The 26,393-nt window shown below is 33.8% G+C and overlaps 3 protein-coding genes across 4 annotated transcripts in view; all 3 read left to right on the forward strand.

Annotated features, from left to right (window-relative positions):
- Positions 1 to 26,393, forward strand: part of LOC114758457 (pentatricopeptide repeat-containing protein At1g62670, mitochondrial-like) — a 53,752-nt gene that overhangs the window by 9,644 nt on the left and 17,715 nt on the right. The gene's annotated exons all lie outside the window — the stretch shown is intronic.
- The window catches only part of LOC114758458 (putative pentatricopeptide repeat-containing protein At1g12700, mitochondrial), a 38,577-nt gene continuing 21,183 nt past the window's right edge, over positions 9,000 to 26,393 (forward strand). The window contains exons 1-2 of one of the 2 annotated variants that reach the window (XM_028947499.1): positions 9,000 to 10,765; positions 10,984 to 11,175. In XM_028947499.1, the coding sequence (XP_028803332.1) occupies positions 9,072 to 10,751 (1,680 nt within the window). In that variant the 5' untranslated portion in view covers positions 9,000 to 9,071 and the 3' untranslated portion in view covers positions 10,752 to 10,765; positions 10,984 to 11,175. Of the gene's footprint in view, positions 10,766 to 10,983; positions 11,176 to 26,393 lie in introns of those variants that run through there. The other variant, XM_028947500.1, reaches the window with a different exon arrangement.
- LOC114758445 (pentatricopeptide repeat-containing protein At1g63330-like) lies at positions 17,792 to 26,391 on the forward strand. Its single transcript, XM_028947478.1, has 4 exons — positions 17,792 to 19,444; positions 19,944 to 20,090; positions 24,538 to 24,666; positions 25,927 to 26,391. The coding sequence occupies exons 1-4, from the start codon at positions 17,792 to 17,794 to the stop codon at positions 26,389 to 26,391; spliced, it is 2,394 nt and encodes a 797-aa protein (XP_028803311.1).

Genomic DNA, 26,393 nt, shown 5'->3' on the forward strand with positions numbered 1-26,393 from the left:
ATTTGTGCATTAGCAGACGCTATGATACTTTCTGATTTGAGTTTCCTTTAGTTCCTTGCTCATTTACAGAGAAGGAATGAATGAAGGACAAAAATCAAGGCATGATATAAATGTAATGGCTTTGATTCAGTTATATAAACTACATGATGCTATTTATGCTTTGTGAATTACATCTCTTAAGAGATATTTATTAAGAGATTCAGTTCAATAGCTTCCTTGAGTATCTTTATGAGCTTTACTAACTTTTATAGGATTGAAGATCATATGCTCTGCGCACACCTGTCATTTTTGCCGCTCGAGCAAATAAAATTCATAACCTTCTTTATAAAAGAAGATACATGTGCTATTGAGCCATAAAGTTATTAGTAGGCACCGTTTGGATGCACTTGCAAACCATGGTTTGGAAGCCCAAACCATGGTTTGCACAAAATGCTATCCAAACACCCCCTCAAAAACCAAAACCATAGTTTTGGGCCAAACCATGGTTTTGGAAAAAGCAAAATTTTTTTGCTTTGGAGAAAAAAGGGAGAGTGTGAGAGCCTATAGGATATGTATTTTGTTTTTTTTATAAATATATTTTTTTATAAACATATTTAATCTTATATTTTATAAATATATATACATATTAATTATTTTTAATTATATTATTTTATGTATTATTAATTATGTTAATAAAAAATATATTATTAACAATTTTATTCCTCTAAATTAAAATATATAATAAAATCTATTTTTTCTGTAATTATCATATTAACTTATTTCTTTTTTTAGTAATTGTATATATAAAAGTGCTTCTGATAACAACTATCCAAACACTCTCACTTCTCAAAATCACTTTTTCATAAAATCTATTCTTTCCAGAATCTATTCTTCTCAGAATCTATTCTCCAGAATCACTTTTCCAAACCATGGTTTGGTTTCATCCAAACACACCCGTAGTCATGGATAGGTTTTGCAAGGCACAATAAATCAGGTCACATTAGAGTTCCAAAAATCTGTAGTCTATTGGTGGATTAATACTTCAAAAAGATCTTACCTAAATTATATAGAGTTAAGGTGAAAATTTGTCTTGAGAATTTTCACTCATAAGCATTAGGCATTTGAAAGGTTTTTTTTCTAGTTTAATATTACTCCAAAAGTTTGAAATCGTAACAATGTTGAGTTGTGCTTTTAAAAAAATTACTGTTGACACTTAAAATAATAACATTGACTGTTAATATTTTTAACGGTATGGGACAAAAATTATTATAATATTTAATCTTCTGGGATAACATTGAACCCAAAAAAAAATTTTAGGTGTCTGGTACTCCTAAATAAAAACTTAGTTAACAAGTTTATACCTTAACCATGTTATATATAGTAGGCGTTTTTCTAATCATCATTCACTTGTGTATGTCTGTGAAAAAGGCAGTTTAAACTAATTCAAGCATTTTATGTTAAATTATTAATAACTCTAAATTTATATTGTCTACAGATAAATTTTCTAGTCAATGAAACTTACAATATACCCACTAATATATTATGTGGATGCATATGATCTTCCTGCTATTAGTTTTGTTTGCAACTTGTCTGCAGTGAACTTAAAATTTTAAAAAATTATTTGCACATGACTCAGAATTTGATGGTGTATACGTACGAAAATAAAATTTAAGAGAGCATATAATTAATGATTAGGAGGGTTTTTTTAATTAGTTTTAAAGGTTGAGAATTTTATTTGTATTTTATTTAAAGTTTAACAGAATTTTGTGTGATTCATCTTAAATTTTTTAAAATTGTTTTTGTTATTTTTTCTGAAAATGTTACTTCTTTCCAATTTTATCATTATTAACTATATAATGATAGAGTTTCCAAAACTATTCTGTAGCTTACGTTATTAAAAAAAGGATAAATTTAGAAAAAAAATAGTTAACATTACGAGATTGGCTATTTTGATAGAAACACTGTTTTCAGAAACTATCTTTTTTTTTTTTTGGACTGTGAAATTGTCTTACGTCTACGGTTAGAGAGCATTTGTATCCCTTTGTCCTCACTCACCCAATTGCCCATATTCATTTAAATTTTAATAGCAAAAAAGAATAAAGTTAGATTTTAATGTAAAAAAAATCATACTATTTTATAATAATGTGTCACTTTTGTATTTTTCTGGTTCCATAGTGTTGTGTTGATAAAAAAATATATGAGGCTGATACAAGCATTTAAATAAGCTACTGATATCTAATAATTTTCTCCTTCTAAAGAGTTATTTTGTTATTTATAGTTGACTCTATTGTTATTCATAATAACTTGGATCTTTAATATAATATTTGGGTTAACTTATTTAGAAAGATTAAAAAATTAAATAAATTATTTTAAAAATTTATACTTATTATTTTTTTCCAAACTAATTTTCTTAAATTATAAACAAGTACTACATCTGATTGTTAATATAAGACTCCAATCTATTTTATCTATCATATTTATTTATTATTTTCAATATAATTATTATAGTAGTTGCACATGTTAAAAATTTCACCAATTGGTAGCTTTAGCTAATATACCTGATTAGGAAGTTTAAAAAAGGTAACATCTATTTATTACAAATAACTAATATAACTAATTTCTTTAGTAAACTATATTTTACATTAAGAATTGAAAGTAGTATATAATATATGATTGTAAATATATAATTTAATGATACACTCAAATATTTCATATGATGATATAATATAAGTTATTTAATTATAATTTATTTAAACTTATTCAATGTCACTTTTGATTGACATTTTAATGTTAGTATGGACACATATATCTGGTGGCCAAAAATTACAAAAACAAAATAGATGGGTCAATAGACCCCCACCCCCTGATTCTTTTAAGGAGAAAGTACGAATGGCTACGAGCGTTCTCTCTGAAAGCGGTGGAAGGGGTGGAGCGTCGGAAGAGGGGGACCTGACCAAACGGCGCCGGAAAAAATACAAAAAGTGGGTAACGACATTGAGGAAAATCTGGAGACGGAAAAGAGTCAAGCGACGACTGAATCCTTTAAGGATAAGCTGGTTGGCACTGAACAGGTGGCAGTTTCAAGTGATATAAGGGTAGCAAAGTGTTCGAAGATGCATGGAATGACTACCTCGACAGCATCAAGAGCTATTTCATCGGAGAAGAAATGGGCAAGACCATTCTAGGAAACTGACGAAGACTGCCCAACGCTCAAGGTGCCCAGGGAGGACTACGAACGGTGGTGTGCACCATGGCGGAAATCGCTTATTATCAAACTCCTTGGGAAGACCATACCCCTCTGGTTAATGAAATCCAACCTGGCACGTTTGTGGAAGACCACGCATTCCTATCAGACAAGAGATCTAGACAATGGATTTTATGTGGTATCCTTCGACGATGAAGATGACATGAATAGTATCTATCAAGGAGGACCGTGGATGATCGCCGACCACTACCTCATCGTCCAAAGATGGAGACCGAATTTCGATCCGTGGGAAGCCGAGACTCAGAAAAAGATTGCTGTGTGGATTCGTATACCACTACTCCCATTAGAATTCTTCAATATAGAGAGCCTACGAATGATCGGAAAACTGATTGGAAGGACGCTGAAAATTGATATGATCACACATACAAGTGAGAGAGGTAGGTTTGCTCGTATATGCGTTGAACTGGACCTCAAGAAAAAACTCAAGTCAGCCATTAATGTATTCGGGAAGAGACGTATCCTGGGCTACGAAGGTCTTCACCTAATCTGCTTTCATTGCGGTAAATACGGACACCACAAAGATGCATGTCCGGACAGATGCAATATGGCGAACGAGAACGCCACCACCTCAACTCACGGAGATCATGGCTCGACTAAGGACGTCAGAAAAATCAACGTCGACTTAAATGATGTCCCAAAGGAACCCCTAGCTCTTCCCAAAGTGAACGTGCATAACGTGTCGGAAAGCGGAATCCCAAAACGCCCCTGTGACTTGGCGACTGCCGGAGAATACACCGGAAAAGAGAAACAGCCACAGACGGAGGGGCTTGGAGCTTGGAATATTGTCCAACGGTCGAAAGGAAGCAAAAAAGGAAACTACAACAGATTCGGATCTGGCATTAATCATCAAGAAAATAATCAGCAAAATCCCCAGAGATCATCACAGCTGCGCGACCTTTGTGGAACAAGAAATATGGGAATACCAAATCAGCAAGATACAATTAGATTCTCTCCAATGAGCACCAAACATTCCCGCCAATTTGGGAAAGAAACCAATGGTCAAACTTGTCAAACTGGGAAGGAATCACAAAGCAACTTCAAGTGGGTCCCAGTGAAATTGAATAACCAATCCAAAAACAAGACGAATGGCAAGAAAGAAAGTACCCCTCCTGGCGGCGCGCACACTAACTCGCAGATCCATGGCATCTCGTCACCTAAAGCTAACTTTTGGCAGGCACACAATCCGTTTGAAGCCTTAATGGACCTAAATGACAATGGTCCAATTGTAGTAGATAATCTGAATCCTTCAGAACAGTTCAGTAAGAACGTGCATGATGATACTATCATGGAACAGGGCATGGCGTCGACTCCAAAATCGAAAAGCGCATGCGTAAATGACAACGCGGATAAGAACGCTATGCAAGAGCTCACTGTTGATCTAAAAATGGCACAAATCCACGAGCAACAAGAAAATCTTTCTCACTCACTGGGGCCTATAAGCAAGAATACCCCTCCATTCGGTACCCCATGAACTATATCTTCTGGAATTGCAGGGGCACTGGGTCCAAATTGTTCCCTGGACTCATGAAGGAAATCAAAAAACGATATAATATCGACTTTTGCGCCTTGTTCGAAACTAAAACCAGTGGAGAAAAAGCAAGAGATATCAGCAAAAAACTGGGTTTTAACTTCTGCAAAATTGTTGATGCAAGAGGCTTTCGAGGAGGTATATGGGTCCTCTGGAATAATGAAGATTTTACTGTATCTATTGTGGAAGCTAATGAACAATATATTCATGCTATAATAGATCGTGGCAGCGATAAGATGTTCATTACAGCAGTCTATGCCTATCCCAACGCTATTGAGCGCCGAACTCTTGGGGCCCAACTGGAAAGAATAAACCCAGGAAATGAATGGCCATGGTTCATAGGAGGAGATTTTAATGCAACCCTCTTCTCAAATGAACGTCGTTCCTTAGCTGTGAGAACGACCCCTGTTGACCGAGAATTCTTCAAGTGGGTAGAGGACATGGAGCTCTCTGACATGGGCTTTGCAGGCCCCTTCTTCACATGGAAAAGAGAAGGATGTCACAGTAGAATCGATCGAGTTTTATGTAATGCTAAGGCTCATTCTACTCTCCTTGATGCAGTAGTGAAGCACCTCCCTTGGTTTAAGTCGAACCATCGCCCACTGCTGCTCCAATTAAGGCCAGGTATGAATCCTCACCATGCTAATGCTCGCCCTTTTCGCTTTAACGCTCCTTGGGTGCTACATGATGATTTTAGCAGGTTTGTCAAAGAAAAATGGGAAGATAAAGGTAATTGGATTGATAGTATTAGATACTTTACTGATAAACTCATTGACTGGAACAAGCACACTTTTGGCCACTTGGGTCGCAAGAAGAGTCACTTGATGGGGAGATTGGAAGGAATTTCAAGAACCATATCTTCCTATGGCAGTACTTCGTCCCTTGAGCAACTCCAACACCAATTGTGGCTCGAATTGGAGGAAGTGATCCTGCAAGAAGACCTGCTATGGGCTCAAAAAGCCAAATGCGAGTGGTACACACTTGGCGACAAAAACTCCAAGTTCTTTCATAATAGAGCCAACGAGCGAAGAAGAAGAAATAAAATTGAAGCAATCCAGCAAGAAAATGGGGAGTGGAAGGACGACACAAGCACCATCAAACAAATTGCCACAAGCTTCTTCAAGAATCTATTCAGTGATGATGGTAGTGAAATTCCTCTCCATTCTGGTAATGTTTCCTACCCTACTCTTAATAATGTCCAAATTGAGAATCTTAGAAAAGATGTTTGCAATGAAGAAATTAAATCTGCCCTCTTTGCTATGGGGGCTCTTAAGTCCCCAGGCCCCGATGGCCTTAATGCTCTCTTCTATCAAAGCCAATGGAAAATAGTTGGGATTTCGGTCAACAGGTTGGTCAAACAAGCTTTTATGGATACTTCTCTTATTGATTCTATAAATCACACCTTTATTGTTCTTATTCCTAAGAAGGACCATCCTGAAACAATTAGAGACTTTCGACCTATAAGCCTATGTAATGTCATTTATAAAATTATCTCTAAAGTTGTGGTGAACAGGATGAAGAGCTTTCTTCCAAATATTATCTCTCCTAACCAATGCAGCTTTGTCCCCGGACGCACAAGTTCAGATAATATTATTGTTGCCCAAGAGGTTATCCACTCAATGCGCAATATGAAGGGAAAGAAAGGGTACATGGCCATCAAGATTGATCTAGAGAAAGCCTATGATCGCATCAAGTGGAGCTTTGTTACGAAATGTCTGGTGGAACTAGGAATGCCGGAGACCATCACCAAGGTTATATCTGCATGCATTTCCTATCCTTCAATGCAAATCCTCTGGGAAGGAGACAAAGCTGACAAGTTCAGGCCCTCCAGAGGCCTTAGGCAAGGAGACCCGCTCTCTCCCTACTTGTTCGTAATTTGCATGGAGAAGCTTGCCCATATCATTCAGAACGAAATGTATGCAGGAAATTGGAAGCCCGTTAAACTAGGTAAAACTGGCCCCCCCATTTCTCATTTATTTTTTGCTGACGATTTGTTGATCTTTGCAGAGGCTAGTTTAGAACAAGTAGACGTGATTAGAAGTTGCTTAACTCAATTTTGTGAGGCCTCGGGGCAGAAAGTTAACCATGATAAAACCAAGATCTTCTTCTCCCAAAATGTCAACCATAACCGAGCTTCTCAACTCAGTACGAAGCTTGGGTTCAGCCAAACAGCAAACCTTGGGAAATACTTGGGAGTCCCCCTCCACCATGATCGAGTGTCTAAGGATACTTATAACTTCATCATTGACAAAGTCAATAGCCGTCTCAGCAATTGGAAGATCAATAGCCTCTCCTTCGCCGGGCGTGACACCCTTGTGAAGTCTGTCATTAGTGCAATGCCCAACCATGCTATGCAGACAGCTTATTTACCGGATGACACTTGCAATAAGATAGAGAAAAAGGCACGTGACTTCCTGTGGGGCTCTACTGAAGGGAAACAAAGAATGCATCTAGTCTCCTGGGATCAAGTTTGCACCGAAAAACAGAATGGAGGATTAGGCATGAGACACATAAAGCAGCAAAATAGAGCCTTCATGATGAAATTAGGATGGGGTCTTGTTACTAAAAGAGACTCCCTCTGGACAAGAGTTATTAGAAGCAAATATGGGTGTGGCAATGATCTCATACCCCAAATTAACATCAAGAAGCCTGGATCGAATACTTGGAGGGGCATAAAAAATAACTGGAAGCACGTCATGGAGAGTATTCAAGTAACTAAGGACACCCTAGGCAATGAAGTGGCGAGATGGAAATGGGAGAAGAGTGGATCCTTTACTACGAGATCTGCCTACAAAACACTTAACCCACAGTGTGAAGAGCCGACTGCAAACTGGAATAAAATCTGGAAGTTAAAAGTCCCCCAACGGTGCAAGTCATTTGCTTGGCTGCTATACCATGAACGCATCCTTACCAACAAACGCAAATTTAGGAAAGGACTTCATGAAACCGGGTTATGTGACAGATGCCATGCCAATATAGAAGCAGAGATACATGTACTTAGGGACTGCCCAGTCGTTTCTAAAGTCTGGGCAACTATTCTCAAGCCCCAACACATACCTTTTTTCTTCTCTTGCGACCTGCAAGAATGGATCCAGTTCAACATGAGGAACAACGCTGGGAAAATGGATGAGGACTGGAAAGACTTATTTATTGTTATATGTTGGCTGATATGGAAAGCAAGAAATGAACTAACGCATTCGAAGAATAATGCTGATCTCAACTCTGTTCCAAAAAGAGCTGCTGCGATCTTGAAGTGCATGAGAAACTCAGCCAACAAACTTCAAGGGGTTAGAATGAATGCACCACAGCAAAACTCAACTAAACTCACTGATGGCATCCCTAAAGACGCTTGCGTAGTGGAGGTCGATGGAGCATTCTCGGCTCATACCGGCAGAGCAGCGTGTGGTGGCATTATCAAGCGAGCTGATGTAGAAATCTGTGAAGGTTTCATGCTGAAGCTAGATCAAGGGGACCATGTTACGGCAGAAATCTGGGCTTGCTTGATGGGAATGAAACGTGCTTGGGACTTGGGATTTCGGAAAGTAGTCTTGCGCTGTGATTCATCCGAAGTTATTGAAACTCTTCTAAAAGGAGATCACCTCCTTCATAAGGACGGGCAAAGCATCCACGAGGTTCAGGAAATGATGAAATGGAACTGGGAACTGGGTTTCCAAGTGATAAGCAGAGCTGATAACGTAACAGCGGACTCTCTCGCCAAAATAGCACTCAATGGAGCCATGGGTTTGCAAATCATGAGCAGGGATACTATTAATGCCATTATCGGACACCATACTGTAATATAGCCTTACGTTTGTAGTTCCAGTTTATCAAAAAAAATAGACCCCCACCCCCTTTTTCTTTTTGAATGAAGTCAAAATGATACAAATAGTACTTTTTTTTTACAACGATATAAATAATAAAAATGCCTTGCTTTCCTTGCTTCTTTTAAAAGTGATAAATAAATTAAAAATAATAATTCTCATATATAAATATGATCAAAATTGAAACCCAATTGGAAAATTCTTAAAATTACCCTATAATAAATTGAGGTAAAAAATTAACTTATAAAATTTAGATGGCGAAAAAAAAAACTGTAAAACTTAGGCTAGCGAAAAAATTACTTAGAATTAAAATAATTTCCTTACTGATTCTTTTTTTATTTGGCATTATTAGTGTCTCGAAAAGCTAAAACTAAACCTATCCGAAGAAAATTTCGGTGCGTCTGTGGTGGCAAGAAAGCCTTCGTCTTCCTCGTCCAATTCTGCGTTGAATTCTTTGTTGGAGGATCTAAATTTCTGAATGCAACTAAAGATGTCATGTTGCAGAGCTCCGTCACGGTATGTCTTCTGCCGATTTCCTTCGTTTTCTTCCGCGTCTACGTCTCCCTTCCTTATTTCTCCTTCACATGCCCTAACTGCCTGCCTCTGTTTACATTCCAATTCCACAAATCCTCAGAATATTGAAGAGGCTGTCTCTTCTTTTAATCGCCTGCTTCGTGTGCGCCCCCCACCCTCTATATTCCAAATCACTAAGATCTTAGGATATGTTGCGAGGTTGAAACAATATCCTACAGCTGTCTCCCTTTTTGCACAAGCGGAATCTAAGGGATTCACGCCATCTCTGGTTACGCTGAACATCTTGATTAATTGTTACTGCCATTTGGGTCAAATGACTTTTGGTTTCTCTGCCTTAGGCAAGATTCTTAAGATGGGCTGTCAGCCAGATACGATTTCTTTGACCACACTAATGAAGGGCCTTTGCATCAATGATGACGTTGGGAGGGCATTAGATTTTCATGATGATCTGACAGCAAAAGGTTTCCACTTAAATGTTGTTAGCTACAACACACTGATGAATGGACTATGCAAGATTGGAAAAACAAGGGCTGCTGTTAAATTACTCCAAAACATGGGGAGAGGGCCCGTTAAGCCTAATTTAGTTTCTTATAATACAATTATTGATGGCTTTTGCAGAGAAAGGCTCATAGCTGAAGCCTATGATTTATTTCATGAAATGATTGATCATGGAATATCTCCTAATGTTGTGACCTACAACTCTCTCATAAGCGGTTTTTGTGTCCTGGATAAATGGTCAGAAGCAGCAAAATTGTTTAATGAAATGAGACTTAAAGACATTAACCCTGATGTGTGTACTTTTAATATATTGGTCGATGCATTTTGTAAGAAAAGAAGTATGACTAAAGCTGAGGCTATCGTTGCCACGATGATGAAGTGCGGTGAAAAACCTAATGATTTTACTTATAACAGTTTAATGGATGGGTACTGTTTGATTAATAATGTTTTTGAGTCAAAAAAACTGTTCAACAAGATGGTTGAAAGTGGTTTGGCTCCTTGTGTTATTAGCTATAACATTTTAATTAATGGACTCTGTAAAATGAAGATGGTTGATGAGGCCATGAATCTCTTTAAAGAAATACGCCATAAAAGCTTTATTCCCAATATTGTCACTTACAGCTCCCTTGTTGATGGTTTGTTCAAGTCAGGTAGAATCTCTGATGTGCAAGATATTATTTATGAGATGCATGATAGAGGTTGTGCCCCAAATATAGTATTCTATAGTACCTTGTTAGACGGATTGTGCAAAAGTCACCATCTTGACCAGGCAATTTCATTATTCAGGCAAATTGTTAAACAAGGAATTCAGCCTAATACTTACACATATACCATACTTATTGATGGTTTGTGTGAGGGCAACAGATTAAACGATGCACGACAGATTTTCCAACATCTTTTGGTTAATGGTCATCCTTTAAATGTCCAAGCATATACTACTATGATCAAAGGACTTTGTAAAGCGCGTTTGTATGATGAGGCAAAGGCCTTGCTTTATAAAATGCAAGAGAATGGGTGCTCGCCTGATTTTGTAACTTTTGAAACAATTATTATACCTCTTTTAGAAAAAGGTGAGAATGATGAGGCAAAGAATCTGATTGACAAATTGTTCATCAAGGTCTCTTGAAATGATAAAAGAAGGTTAGTCACTCTACTCCAAGATTGCGTTACTTGTGTTTTTACTGATGTCAATTTCACATTTCTTTTTAGTCATATGTTCATATATATCTAGTTTTAACTTTTGTTGTAACTGGTCGTTTCTTTTGTTTTTTGGCTTGACATATGTTTGATGCGGCACGCTCACACATGCTAGCATCTATCACCGAAATGATGCCCTGAATTCCTGTTGACGGTTTCAGGTATGGAACAGAAAGAGAGCATGACAAATCATTCAATCGACCACACGGCTGACAGAACAAGCAAGATGCTGAAAGTTCAACTGGTCGAAGATCTCGTTCAAAGACTGATCGCAAAGCAAGCGTGCATGTTAAAAGAAGGCCTGATCGAAACTGGGTTATTCACAGTTTTGTGAAGGGGCATAATCATGAGCTTTTACCCAGCTCAAGCTAAAAGTAGGCATGGCTGTATGAACTTTTGTGATGTGTTTACGAACAAATATAAGTTGCCTCTCTTGTGCTTTTGTTGGAGTAAATCTGCACTGTCACTTTTTACTGCTTGGGCATGCCTTAATATCGGATGAAAGTTGTAATTTGATACAGAATATCTGTTGTTTATTAGGGATCATGTTAATAAATGGTAGAAGGGTTTGGTGTTAAAGATCTTGTAGAGGTGGTTGGTTGTATTGTAGTTCCATTCTTCATCAGAGCATTGTAGTTTGTCATGAAAATTTTTGAATTTCTTCATTTCCCATTAGTTCATATTTCATTTATGGTCACTTTCTGTAGCTTCTTTCCCCCGGATAAGAGGAGGAATTCCTACATTCACTCCTTGCAATTAAGGTAACTAGTCAAAATTTGTGCTTTAGCAGATGCCATGATGCTTTCTGATTTGAGTTTCCTTTAGTTCCTTGCTCATTTACAGAGAAGGAATGAATGAAGGACAAAAATCAAGGTATGAAATAAATGTAATGGCTTTGATTCAGTTATATAAACTGCATGATGTTATTTATGCTTCATGAATTACATCTCTGTAGAGATATTATTTATTAAGAGATTCAGTTCAATAGCTTCCTTGGGTATCTTTATGAGCTTTACTAATTTTCATAGGATTGAAGATCATATGCTCTGCTCACACCTCTGATTTTCGCTAGGTGAAATTCATAACCTTCTTTTTTAACAGAAGATACATGTGCTATTGAGCCAAAAGTTATTAACAGTCATGGATAAAGTTTTGCAAGGCACAATAAATCAGGTTACATGAGAGTTCCAAAAATCTGTAGTCTATTGGTAGATTAATACTTCAAAAAGATCCTACCTAAATTATCTAGGATTAAAGTGCAAATTTGTCTTGAGTAGAGTTAGTAATATGGGTTAAACGTGCGGGTCCAACCCGCCAACCCGCAAAAAATGGCGGGTTAGGATTGAACAAAAGCCAATCTTCCAGTAAACAAGCTTTTTTAACCCGTATTGCCAGACCTACAACCCTTGACGGGCTAATCCTTATTTTGAAAATTTGTTAATCATTATAATTATATTATTATATATTATCCTATCTAAAAAATTAAAAAAACTTATATAATTTATTTGGTGCTTTCAATCAAATACTTCAAGAAAAAACAAATAATTTATTATTTATATTGGATATTGTATGAGAAAAAAATATTAAAAAATAAAAAATTAAAAATAATAATAATAAGTGTTGATGGGTTGGCAAGTTAACCCACTAACTCACCTTGACAGGTTAAGGTTGGCTAAAAGCTAATCCGCCTTCAAACAAGACTTTTCAACTCGACCCGTTATGAGCTAACCCCTAACCCGTGAGTTAGTCCATATCATCAGCCCTAGTTTTGAGAGTTTTCAATTGGGAGCATTAGGCATTTGAAAGGTTTTTTGAGGTCAATATTACCCCGGAAGTTTGAAATCGTAGCAATTTTGGCCCTGTACTGTTAAAAAACTAATGTTGACCCTTAAAATCATAATATTAACCATTAATATTTTTAATGGTATGGAACAAAAATTGTTACGATATTAAACCTTCAGGAATAATATTGAGCCCAAAAAAAAAATTTAGATGTCTGGTTCTTTTGAGTAGAAACTTAGCGGATGAATTTATAACTTATCCTCTTATGTATACTAGGCATTTTTCTGATCATCATTCATTTGTGTATGTGTATGAAAAAGACAGTTTAAACTAATTGAAGTATTTTTTGTTAAACTAGTACATTGCACGGGCACGAATTGGTAGTTTTTTTTAATATAAGATAAAAAGTTGAATCACCACAAAATAATTAGTTGAATATTACATTTCTATTTCAAGTCATAATTTCAACTTAATTTAAGAATAAAGTATTCATAAGCCTTTGAAATATGTAATATATGTAAGTCTATTATCTAACATTTTAAAAAGATTGAATCAATAGAGACAAAATGGTTAGTGAGTTAAAATATTTTGAAAGTCACACAAAGATGTACTCCCATAAGTTGAAAGTGATTGTCATGGATAATAACTTCATGCTTAGACACCCCATCCAAAGAGAATTGCCTCTATAGCATGCAAATAAGTAATTCCTATTAAAAATCAAAAGGAGATTCTAAATCAAGAACTAATAATATAAACTGAAAATAATATAAAACTATCAAAACAATATTAAAATATTCATATTCAAGAAATATTTTATGAAGGCAGAAGAAATATAGGAAAGAACTACAATAATAGCCTAGGGTTGCAAACCAACACTTGAAATGTATGCTAGATATGCTTTGGTAGCATTGTATTCAATTATGCAAGACAAAACTTCAAAAATCATATAATCTCTTAAAAGGAATATTATAATACAAAATCATAATATAAATACAAAAAATCAATATCTCAAGCTAATCAATGATATGGTACTCACATATTAAAATGTTAAAATATCCAAGCAATTGGATGACATAGAATGATACTCAAATTTCATTTTAAAAAAAGGGCTAAAGTATGATGAAAATAGAGTAAGAACCAAGGTTACTCCACAACACAAGTGGATGCTTGAATATTTTTGACTATCTCATCACAAGCATAACCTTCTTAGTATTCTTATCTGTTAAAAACTTAATAGTACCTATGCCTCTCTCCTTCTATCAATTCCCAGCAACTTCTCCTCCACCACTATCATGGTCATCACCTCAAAAGGAGTAAAATGCAATTTCTGAGAAATGGATACTATATTCTAAATTCATGAATTGATTATTATAATGGAAAGGAAATATGAAAAAACACTTGAGACAAAAAGAACTACAACAATGAAAAAAGAGGAGAGAGAGGAGTCAAAACAAAACAAAATATGGAACAAAAATCAGAAACCTATAGGCTAGATGAACATGCCATCTCCTTTTCACCATCCATAGATTCGAAGACAGTGTTCTATATCTGGATCTATAGCTCCCTCCTATCCTCTTCATTAAGGCATTGAAAAGTTAGGATGTGGATCTATAAATATTCAAGATAGAGATGATGATGATGAGCCAATGAGGTAAAACAACTAATGGAAACTAACTCTATAACATGCATAGCATCCCATGCTTCTTCTAAATAGGCCTATCCACCCTACCTAGTGACTAACTCATTCAATCACAATGATAATGGAATATCAAGAAAAAAAAATAAAAAGCATTCAATTAGTTAACTCAAACAAGAGCAAGGCTAACCTGTCCTAATTGAAAATGAGGCAACAAAGCCTTTATTGTCATCTTCTTAGCTACATGTAAAAATGGAGCCTCATGGCCACCACCATGGAGAATAATAAAATAAGACTTATAATGTAATCTTGTGCCAGTGGTTTGTAACAGATAGCCCTGTCATCTTCATCATCCATGAGAAAGAGGAAAAGGAGGAGTATGCACGGCAACATTAATGGGTATTTAGATGACTGTGATAATTGAATAACTGTCATATCCCCCATTACCATCCCCCACCATGCACAAACATGAGACGCACACTAGTTGCTCCCTCCTGAAATCCTTATTCCTTATGGAGTTAAGATTGAATTAGGTATTTAATATAAAACATAAAATATGTTGATTATCAAAATGGTAATTAGGAAATTTAGTATTTAAGATCATTACTAACAGACAAATATCGTATAACATATAAAATAAGTTCACTATTCAATATATTAAGAAATTGAGTAGTTTCTATTGTTAAAGTTTTGTAATACTAATGAACAAAATATCTCAACTAATATATTTAAGCTTGTATTTTTTTTTATTAAGCTAATTCATAAAAGGCATAGATTGTTTTTCTAAAAATTAATGTTTTATTTTATTGTAAAATAAATTTTAATTCTAAATATCAAAAGTAAAATAATTTGAATTAGCTTTCAGAATAATCTATAAACAAAAAATAATAAATATTTTAGGTATAAACAATAGTTTAGATTTAAGGCATAGGATACTATTTTCAATACATCAATAGACTGACCGAAATTAAATTTCAAGCATAATTAATTTTAAAAAATACTATCAAATTAATACAAATTTCAAATTTTGAACATATATCATGGCCAGTGTATATACCATGATTTTCGGGATTAGAGAAGTTATATCATTTTATTTATTTTTCTCAATTTAAAATATTTGTAGATAAAGGGTATTTTGGTTTTTACAAAAAAAAAAGAAAAAAATAAGACTCATTATTGGGATAATTGCAATAAATTCCGCAATAATTTAGAATTAATTGAATTAATCAAAAATTATAAATATTGAATTATTGAAAAGTTAGTATGAATAACTTAGTCAAGATATAACAGAAAATTTTTCTCCTCTTCAAAACCACTCAATTTGGGAGGGACGGTAGAGAAGAGGAGGGATGAGGAAAAAGACAATTTTTTACTTTCCCTCCCTTCCTCTCCCTACTCCCAACCAAACACATTTACTCCTTTTCTTTTCTTTCCCTTTCCTCCTCTCCCTTCCAAAAACCCCCCAACCAAACACTAGCTTAGAAACATAGGTAGAAAATGGGTGAAAAATATGACTTTTTTTTTTTGAAGAAAAAAAGAATATTTTCTACTCATAGGTGATGCCTTGTTACTAATAACTTCTACTTTGTACTTTACTTTTATATAGATCAATTAATTAATAGATTATTAGATTATTAATAACTCTAAGTTTCATGTTATATAGAGATAAATTTTCTAATCAATGAAACTTACAATAAACCCATTAATATATTATGCGGATGCATATGATCTTCCTGCAATTAGTTTTCTTTGATAGAAACACTATTTTCAGCAACTATCTAATGTTTGTTTCTCTTTTTTTTTGTTTGACGGTGAAGTTGTCTTGCATCTAAGATTAGAGAGTATTTGTATATCTTTGTGCTCATCCAGCCAATTGCCCATAGTGGTTTAAATTTTAATACTCCTCCTGTTTTTAATATAGGATCTAATTGTTGAGTTGGTTTTGATCTTAAATATAAAATCCATTTATCATATTTATCAATTTTCTCTAAATTACCCTTATGGATACTCCCTCAACCATAATCAAGTAGAAGAGGAAGATAGGGTATTAAGAAAGATAATTATGGTATTTTAGGAAAAACATGTCAAATTTCTTATAATGAACTAACTTACCTAATTTTCTTAATCTAATCAAATTAGTTAAATGAGTCTTATATTAAGGATTGGAGGAGTAGCAAAACAGAATAAAGTTAGATTTTCAGCTAAAAAAAAGGAAATATCATTACTATTATGTAATAATGTGCCACTTTTGTATTTTTCTGGTTCCATAATGTTGTGTTGATTTTTTGCCAACCATAATGTTGTGTTGATAGAAAAATATGTGGTTGATACGAGTATTTAAATAAGTTACTGATATCTAATAATTTTGTCCTTTTAAAGAGTTATTTTGTTATTTATACTTTACCATTGCTAAGATAAACTCTCAATTATACTAACTTGGATCTTTAATATAATATTCGAGTTAATTTATTTAAAAAGATTGAGAAAATTAAATAAATTATTTTTTAAATATTTATATTTATTATTTTTTCAAACCAAATTTTTTAAATTATAAACAAATACTATCTTGATTCTTAATATAAGAACTAATTTGATTTTTAAATTGATCCTAAATATAAAACTTTAATATAATTTATCTTTCTCATATTTAGCTATTTTTCTAATGTAGTTATTAGAGTAGTTTTTTTTTTTTTGAATTACAAGTTATCATAGTAGTAATAGTAGTAATACACATTAAGAGTTTCACCAATTGATAGCTTTAGCTAACAGTACAGCAAGTTTATTTAAAAAAAGCATTTACTCATAACAAATTAGTAGCCTGACTAATTTATTTAGTAAATTAGTTTTTATATTGAAAACAGAAAGTAGTATATAATATGTGATCATAAACATATAATCTAATATTAACCCAAAAAAATATATAATCTAATGATACATTTAAATATTTCATATAGATCATATAATATAAATTATAATTAAATAATTTATTTAACTTATTTAATCTCATTTTTATTGAAATTTTAATGTTAATATAGGCACATATATCTCGTGGCCAAAAATAAAAAGGCAGAGACATCCATGTCAATCGATCCCCACCCCCTTTTCCTTTTGAATGAAGTCAAATGATACAAATAATAATTTATTTTGACAACGATATAAATAAAATGCCTTGGTTTCCTTGCTTAAGTTTTATATTTTTTTTCCCCCAACCTAAGTTTTATAAGTTAATTTTTTACCTCAATTTTATTGTTGGTTAATTTTAAAAATATCCCAATTTGGTTTCAATTTTAATCATCTATGGCGAAAAACAAAAACAGGCGGAACCTATCCGAAGAAAATTTCGATGCGTCGCTGGTGGCAAGAACTTAGGGGATGTTTGGCAAAATCAAAATTTAGGTTTCAGAATCATTTTTTCGCAAAACGAAGTAACCTCCTCTATATATTTACTTCGTAATCCGTAAAAGCACTTCTGAAACCATAATTTAGTTTCTATTCAAACAGCCCCTTAGTCTTCCTCGTTGAATTCTTAGCTGAAGGATCTGAATTTCTGAATGCAACTGAAGACGAGAGCTCCTTCACGGTACCTCTTCTTCCGATTTCCTGTTTTTTTTGCAGCTTCTACGCCTACCTTCCTTACATCTCCTTCATATGCCCTAACCCTCCGCCTCTGTTTACATTCTACAAATCCTCAGAATATTGAAGAGGCTATCTCTTCTTTTAATCACCTGGTTCATGTGCGCCCCCCCTCTATATTCCAAATCACTAAGATCTTAGGATATGTTGCGAGGTTGAAACAATATCCTACAGCTATCTCCCTTTTGGCACAAGCGGAATCTAAGGGATTCACGCCATCTCTGGTAACGCTGAACATCTTGATTAATTGTTACTGTCATTTGGGTCAAATGACTTTTGGTTTCTCTGCCTTAGGCAAGATTCTTAAGATGGGCTGTCAGCCAGATACGATTTCTTTGACCACACTTATGAAGGGCCTTTGCATCAATAATGACGTTGGAAAGGCCCTAGATTTTCATGATGATTTGATAGCAAAGGGTTTTCAGTTAGGTGTAGTTAGCTATGGCACAATGATAAATGGACTATGTAAGGCCGGCAAAACGAGAGTTGCCGTTAAATTGCTCCAAAAGATGACGAGAAGGCCAGTTAAGCCTGATTTAGTGATGTATAATATGATTATTGATGGATTTTGCAAAGAGGGACTGATAACTGAAGCCTATGATTTATTTTGTGAAATGATTGATCGTGGAATATCTCCTAATGTCGTGACCTACAGCTCTCTCATACATGGTTTTTGTGTCATGGATAAATGGCCGGAAGCAGTAAAATTGTTTAATGAGATGAGACTTAAAGACATCAACCCTAATGTTTATACTTTTAGTATATTGGTCGATGCATTTTGTAAGGAAGGAAGTATGACTAAAGCTGAGGCTATTGTTGCCACGATGATGAAGTGCGGTGAAAAACCTAATGATGTTACTAACAACAGTTTAATGGAAGGGTACTGTTTGATGAATAATGTTTTTGAGTCAAAAAGACTGTTCAACAAGATGGTCGAAAGTGGTTTGGCTCCTTGTGTTATTAGCTATAACATTTTAATTAATGGACTCTGTAAAATGAAGATGGTTGATGAGGCCATGAATCTCTTTAAAGAAATGCACCGTAAAAGCTTTACTCCCGACATTGTCACTTACAGCTCCCTTGTTGATGGTTTGTTCAAGTCAGGTAGAATCTCTGATGTGCAAGATATTATTTATGAGATGCATGATAGAGGTTGTGCCCCAAATATAGTATTTTATAGTACCTTGTTAGACGGATTGTGCAAAAGTCACCATCTTGACCAGGCAATTTCATTATTCAGGCAAATTGTTAAACAAGGAATTCGGCCTAATACTTACACATATACCATACTTATTGATGGTTTGTGTGAGGGCAACAGATTAAACGATGCACGACAGATTTTCCAACATCTTTTGGTTAATAGTCGTCCTTTGAATGTCCAAGCATACACTGCTATGATCAAAGGACTTTGTAAAGAGCATTTGTATGATGAAGCAAAGGCCTTGTTTCATAAAATGCAAGAGAACGGGTGCTCGCCTAATGTTTTAACTTTTGAAACAATTATTATGCCTCTTTTGGAGAAAGGTGAGAATGATGAGGCAAAGATTCTGATTGACGAATTATTCATCAAGGTCTCTTGAAATGATAAAAGAAGGTTAGTCACTCTACTCCAAATTTGTGTTAGTTGTGTTCATGGTGAAAGGATTTGACAAATTTGTTTTTTGGGAAAAATTTGTTTGCTGTACTGGCTGATTGCAATTTAATATCTTTTTAGTCATATGTTTCATACATATATATATACATATTACTTTTGGTTTTACGTTTTTTTTTTTTTCCGCTTGACATGAGTTTGATGCACCGCACTCACAGTCATGAGCATCTATCACCAAAATGACACCTAGAATTCCTCTCCTTTCTATAGTAATTCCATCAAATCATAGCACCAAACGTACTTCACTCTAATAATTCCTCTCCACTCTCACCTTTAGTTGCTTAATTTCATTAGTTTTGCAAACGCATCTATGTCAGAAAGAAATATATAAGTTACCACTTGTGGTTTTTGTTGGAGCAAATCTGCACTTTGGTTGTGCCTTAATATCAGATGAACGTGCTGCTGCTTGTTCTTGGCAGAAAGCAGTTGGTCGCCAAGCTCCAGAAGTGGTCATCATTGATCTTGACAAGACATTAAAGACAATTATTTTAGATGTTCTTCCTAATGCTCATCACTCTACGTGCTTATGGCGTGTATTAGTGAAGGTGTCTGAAAATCTGGCTCGTGTACTTAAGCAACATGAGAATTTTGTGCCAGAATTTGAAAAATACATCTAAAGGACAAATGATGAGTTTGAGAAGAGGTGGTGAAAAATTGTTGATAGGTTTGAGCTCTGAGAGGGTGAATGCATGCAGTCATTGTATGACAGTTGTAACGTGATACAGAATGCCTGTTGTTTTTTTTATGGATTTTGTTAATAAATGGTACAAGGTTTTAGTGTTAAAAGATCTTGAAGAGATTGTTGTTTGTATTGCAGTTTGATTCTTTAGTCTACAAGTTAAGTTGTAATCAGCATCGTAGTTTGTAATAAAAAATTGGGAGAATTGCAATCAAGTCCCGTAAAAGAAACATAATTACTAAAAAATCTCAATAAAAACCTAAACAGTCTGTAATGACAAGTTTCAGAGAGGAAAATGACAACTTCTAACTTGTCATTAGGACTTGTTGGTAGTTATTTTTCTTTCTTGGGAGCCTTATTAAGTCTTGACAAATTACATTCATATACTATTTGATACCTTGGTTCTATTGGATAAGCATATAAAAGGGTTGGTTCAAGGACTTATTTTTGGGTTTAGCCTGGCTTCCTCTTCCTCCTCCTCTTCTTGACTGTGTGTTTTTGTACAAGCATCTATTTCATGGTCATCAACGTTGGAAATTGGATGTACGAGTGACAGCTTTGAGCATGAGTGGTCATTAAGAAGCTGTCACTTCCAAGTAAGCTTTAATGTTAATGGTTTTGGTAGTAACAAGCCTAAGGCACTCTAGTAACTCAAGGAAGCATTCCTGCTTTTCCGTTTAATTTTTGTTGAACTTATAGAGGCATCAGGCATGATTGGGTAACCACAATAATCAGCCTTGCCTTGCCTTACCTCATTAAATGGATTCAGTTATATAAATTGCATGATGCTATACGGCTCTATAGACATATTATTTATAAGGGATTCAGTTCAATTGCTTCCTTCAGCATCTTGATGAGCTTTTCTTATTTTCACAGGATTGAAGATCAGTGGCCTGCTTTCTGCCCCCTCCCCCTCTTGAAAATATCTAAATCACGTTAATCAATTTTTTCAAGTACAAGGATCAAGTGATAATTGATAAGTACTCCTCTAGTGCTATTTATAGAATTTTTATTTGAATATGCAGTTTTATCTTTTATTTATTATTATGTTAACTTTTTTTTTACGTAATATATTGTATATTAAATAGAAATAAAATTAAAAAATTATTGAATTTTAATAAATACTTGCTCTATAAAATGAAAGAAAGAGGACCTGATGTTGTAGCTTTTAAAGCACTTATTATAGCTGTTTTGAAAAAAGGTGAGAATAATGAGTCAAGGAATCTTGTTGACGAGTTATTCATCAATGTCTTTTGAAATGATACAAAAAGGTTAGTCGCTCTACTCCAAGTTGTGTTATTTGTGTTCATGACGGAAAAATTTGAGACTTGCTTTTTTTAAGGCAAAAAAAGTTTAACTGTACTCGCTGGTTGAAATTTAAGGTTGTTTTTTCAAGTCGTATGTTTCATATATATTTATTTTGTACTTTTATTGTAACTGGTGGTTTTTTTTTTTTGGCATGACATGAGTTTGATGCGACAAACAATAAAATGTTTTACGTACCAATGAAGTTGTGCACCGAACAATAAAATTTGGTCATATTAATGTTTCAAGTCTATATGTGGAATATTAAATATTTTAATAAGTTATTCTGAAAAGTGACTATCCGATTTGGCAATACAAGATTATTTTTTAAATCTTTTTGATAGTCTATTTTACTAATTAGTTTTGAGAGGCATACTAGCTGCTTTTCTCTGGCCATTTAATATTGCAAAAAAATGGAAATTGGGAGACACTACTCAAATTATATGTGCCATACGCCCACTCTTTAAATTTTCTTTTTCATTTTAAATTTAAAAAATTATTAGCTTTTCACCATGGATAACAGCTTTTTTTTTCTTTTGTTTTTTGGTACCAGCCAAATAAGAAGAACATCCGCATCTATTTATTTCCCTGAAGGCACAGGGCTAATGCCTTCTGACTCGTCGGACCCAATCCATATTGACATCTAGCCGGTGATTTAATTTTATATAAGATTTTAATTTTATTTTATAATTTTAAAAAATATATTTTTAGTCCTTCTACTCTAAAATTATAAAAAAAGATAATGTTAAAATTTTGAATGATAATAAAATATTCTCACTAATGATTTTAGAAATAAAGAACTAAAAATACATTTTAAAGTTAAGGGGCAATATGATAAAGAATCAAATATATATTTTTACCTAAATAAAAATAAAAATGTAAAAATATTAAAATATTAAAATATTAAATTCAAAAAGTCCGTTTGTTAAATCTGTGTGTAAAGCAAAATAATAATAATAATAATAATAATAATAATAATAATAATAATAATAATAATAATAATAATAATAATAATAAAGTATTCCAATTGTCCATATTGATTTAAATTTTAATAACAAAACATAATAATGTTATATTTTTCATGTAAAAAAGAAAGTCTCATGAATATTTTTAATATGGCATTACTTTTATATTTTAATACAAGTATTTAAATAAGTTAATTTTCCTCTTGTCCTTAATATAGGACATAATTTGAGAGTTAATGTTGATTCTATATATAAGACTTATTTAACATGTTTATCAATTTTTTTTAAATTAACCATATTAATATTCCATCAACAATAATCAAGTAGGAGAAAGATGGAGAGAATTAAGGAAGATGATTGGATATTTTAGAAAAAAATATCATATTAACTAATTTAACTAGCATCCTTAATATATTAAAATTAGTTAATTAGATCTTACATTTAGTAGTAGAGAAGTATCTACTAATTTTCTTCTCTTAAAGGGTCATTTTGTCATTTATATTTGATTATTGCTATAGTAAACGATTGATTTAGTATTTTGATTGATATTTTAATGCGGTCAAAAATAAAAAATATAAATACTGACATCCATGCCAATATAACACGATTTCTGATCCCCCTTTTTTGGGATGAAATCAAAATGATATAAATTTTAAGCTAAAGTATATATTTGTTTTTTATTTTTAATTTTATAAAAGATTTCTATTTGGTTTTTTAACTTTAAAAAATATACTTTTAGTCCTTTAATCTTAAAATTGTTAGTTTTAAATAATAATTTTTTGTAATAGTCATTCTTGTTTTGAATGTTAAACTTAATGTATTGGTAGTTAGTAATGCTTTGTCAATATTCAAGAGTTTAGTGCCTGTTTGGTTAAGTGGTAGGATCTCAAATAAGTCCATTTAAATCCAAACAAGTGATTATGAAGCACGTTTGAGTTGTTTGGGTAATTTTCATGAAATCCCGATAAATCGTGATTTTAACCTCCTACTGTACTTTTAGGATAAGCAACAAAAAGTAGCTTATGCGCTTGAAAAATCTCAATCAATCTTCAGCAATTAAATTTTCTCTAATATACCCTTTGCTTATTTGGTGCCTCTCTCTATTCCATCCACTCCTGACGCACATCTTTTCCGGAAATAGCCATACTAATAATCATTCTAATGGTTATTATTTTAATTATTTGTTTTTTTAAAAGCATACAATATGAAACTGTTTTTCTTTTAATTTTATCTAAAAGACATTTAAAAAAAATCAGATAAAACTTGGATGGATGAATACACACGATTGAAACAATGAGATGCAAATATTTTGATTTGATTTTGATTCGAGGAGCATCGTTAAATTAAGAAAATAAAAATAATATTTAAATATTCAAGTCATTTATTAAATTATATTTAATAAAATTTATTATTAAATATAAACAACTTTATTAACTTCATATCCCTTTTAGTAATTATACATCTATAAGTAATTTTAATAAATGAAAACCAAACATAATCACAATTCTCAAAATCACTTATAAACAAAAAATCCAAACAGAAATTATGATTAACCAATATCACTTATAAAATTCACGATTATTTAAGATCACAGTTGTTCATTGTTAATTCAAACGGGCTCTTAATATTATCATTTTTTCTTAACAGTTTCAAGGTTAGATGACTAAAAATTTATTTTTTAAGTTAAAGGATCAAAATAAAACGTTATGTAAAGTTAAAAGACTGAAAGCATACTTTATCCTAAATTTCAAAGTGCCTTGCTTCGCTTACTTTTCTTAAACGGGATACAAAAACAAAATTAATTCTGTCATATGAAAATGATTAAAATTGAAATCAAATTAGAATATTCTTCAAATTATAAATTAGTTAGAAGTAAAATAATTTCCTCGGTTTTTCTAATTGGGGTCCAGAGCCCAGACTGTCTCGAGATTTTTCTAAAAATCCCTCAGCATCTCAATCCTGCCCGTCCAAATGATCCGACGATCAGAAGGATACACGTCATATAGGTTTTTTAAGATCCATTCCGATAATCTTAGCCGTACATTCAATTCCCATGTCAGCCAGATCCTAACATGGTTCGGTTCCATTTCTACGGCACGCGACGCTGGAAGAAGAGTGCTCATCGGCTTCCAACTTCGGACACTGCCGGACACCGTCGTCATCGCTCAGGCTTGGACAGGCATCAATAATTCTGTAAGTCTCTCAATCTTGGGCACTGTTTGCTAAGGTTTCCGTTTTCGAACACTGCATGTAATTGAGTTCGAATATCTTTTTGCTATTTAGTGTGGTGGACTGAACTTTCTGCATTCACCATTTTAATTAATGTGATTTTGTCCCATCCTTATTGATGTTCAAGTCAAAGGCAGAGAAAGCTACGACACGAGCAGATAAATGATATAAAGTTAACCGAATGGTATTGAATATGTGTGGAAGGGACAATGTTGATTCAAAAATACAACTCCCATGAAATTGATTGCAAAAAAAAAAAGGGGTGATTTCAATGTTGCTGAAAACCCATCTTCAAACATTTTGAGTTTCTATCAGTCTTTTAAAAGTTGAATTTTTAAGCAGATGTTGCAAGCAACCTTCTTTCAAAAATTTAGCATTTGGGGTTGCATTAGCATGTTGAGAGTAAGACCTTGATGACATTGCTGCTGTGGATGGTTTACTGCTGTCATGGTTACAGATTGTGAAAACTCGATTCCCTTCTTCATTGAAGGTTGTTATTTTATCAAAAAGATCAGTGGACAATGAACCTTTGTGATTTTGAATTTTTGATCAAAGCCTTGCGCAGGGAATATGGGACTCTGAGGTTGCCAGAACGTTTTCGTCTTCCGCATCTCCTTGAATGCCGAATTCTCAGTTTAAGTCTTTGGTGAAGGACCTGAATTTCTGAATTCAACTGAAGATGTCATTTTGCAGAGCTCCTTCATGATATGTCTTCTCCCGATTTCCTTTGTTCTCTGCAATGCCTACGACTCCCGTTCTTCTTTCTTTCTCGCATGCCCCGACTCTCCATTTCTGTTTCCATTCCAATTCTACAAGCCCTAAGGACATTCAAGAGACTGTTGCTTCTTTTAATCGCATGCTTCATATGTGCCCGCCACCTTCTATAATCCAAATAAGTAAGATCTTAGGAGTTCTTGCAAAGTTGAAGCATCATCTGACTGTTATCTCTCTTTTTGCACAAGCAGAATCTAAGGGATTCGTGCTAGATTTGGTTGCGCTGAACATCTTGATTGATTGTTATGCCTTGTGGGTCAAATGACTGCTGCTTTCTCTGCCTTAGGCAAAATTCTTAAGATGGGTTGTCAGCCAGATACGATTACTTTGAATACGCTAATGAAGGGCCTTTGCATCAATAATGACGTTGGGAGGGCCTTAGATTTTCATGACGATCTGATAGCAAAAGGTTTTCTGCTAGATGTAGTTACTCATGGCACACCTTAATGGATTATGCAAGCCGGAAAAACAATAGCTGTGGTTAAATTACTCCAAAAGATGGCGAAAGGGTCGCTGAAGCCTAATTTAGTTATGTATAATATAATTATTGATGGCTTTTGCAGAGAAAGACTCATAACTGAAGCATGTGATTTATTTCATGAACTTATTGATCACGGAATATCTCCTAATGTTGTGATATACAGCTCTTTGATACATGGTTTTTGTGTCATTCATATATGGTCAGAAGCTACGAAATTGTTTAATGAAATGAGACTTACAGGCATCAACCCTAATGTTAATACTTTTAACATATTGGTCAATGCATTTTGTAAGGAAGGAGGTATAACTAAAGCTGAAGCAGTTGTTGCTATGATGATGAAGTATGGGGGAGAGCCTAATATTATTAGCTATAACATTTTGATTAGTGGACTTTGTAAAATCAAGATGGTGGATGAGGTCATGGATCTCTTTTAAAA

The sequence above is a fragment of the Neltuma alba genome, unplaced genomic scaffold (genome assembly GCF_004799145.2).
Source record: "Neltuma alba isolate B1F8T4 unplaced genomic scaffold, ASM479914v2 tig00010701_pilon, whole genome shotgun sequence".
NCBI classification, from domain to species: domain Eukaryota; kingdom Viridiplantae; phylum Streptophyta; class Magnoliopsida; order Fabales; family Fabaceae; genus Neltuma; species Neltuma alba.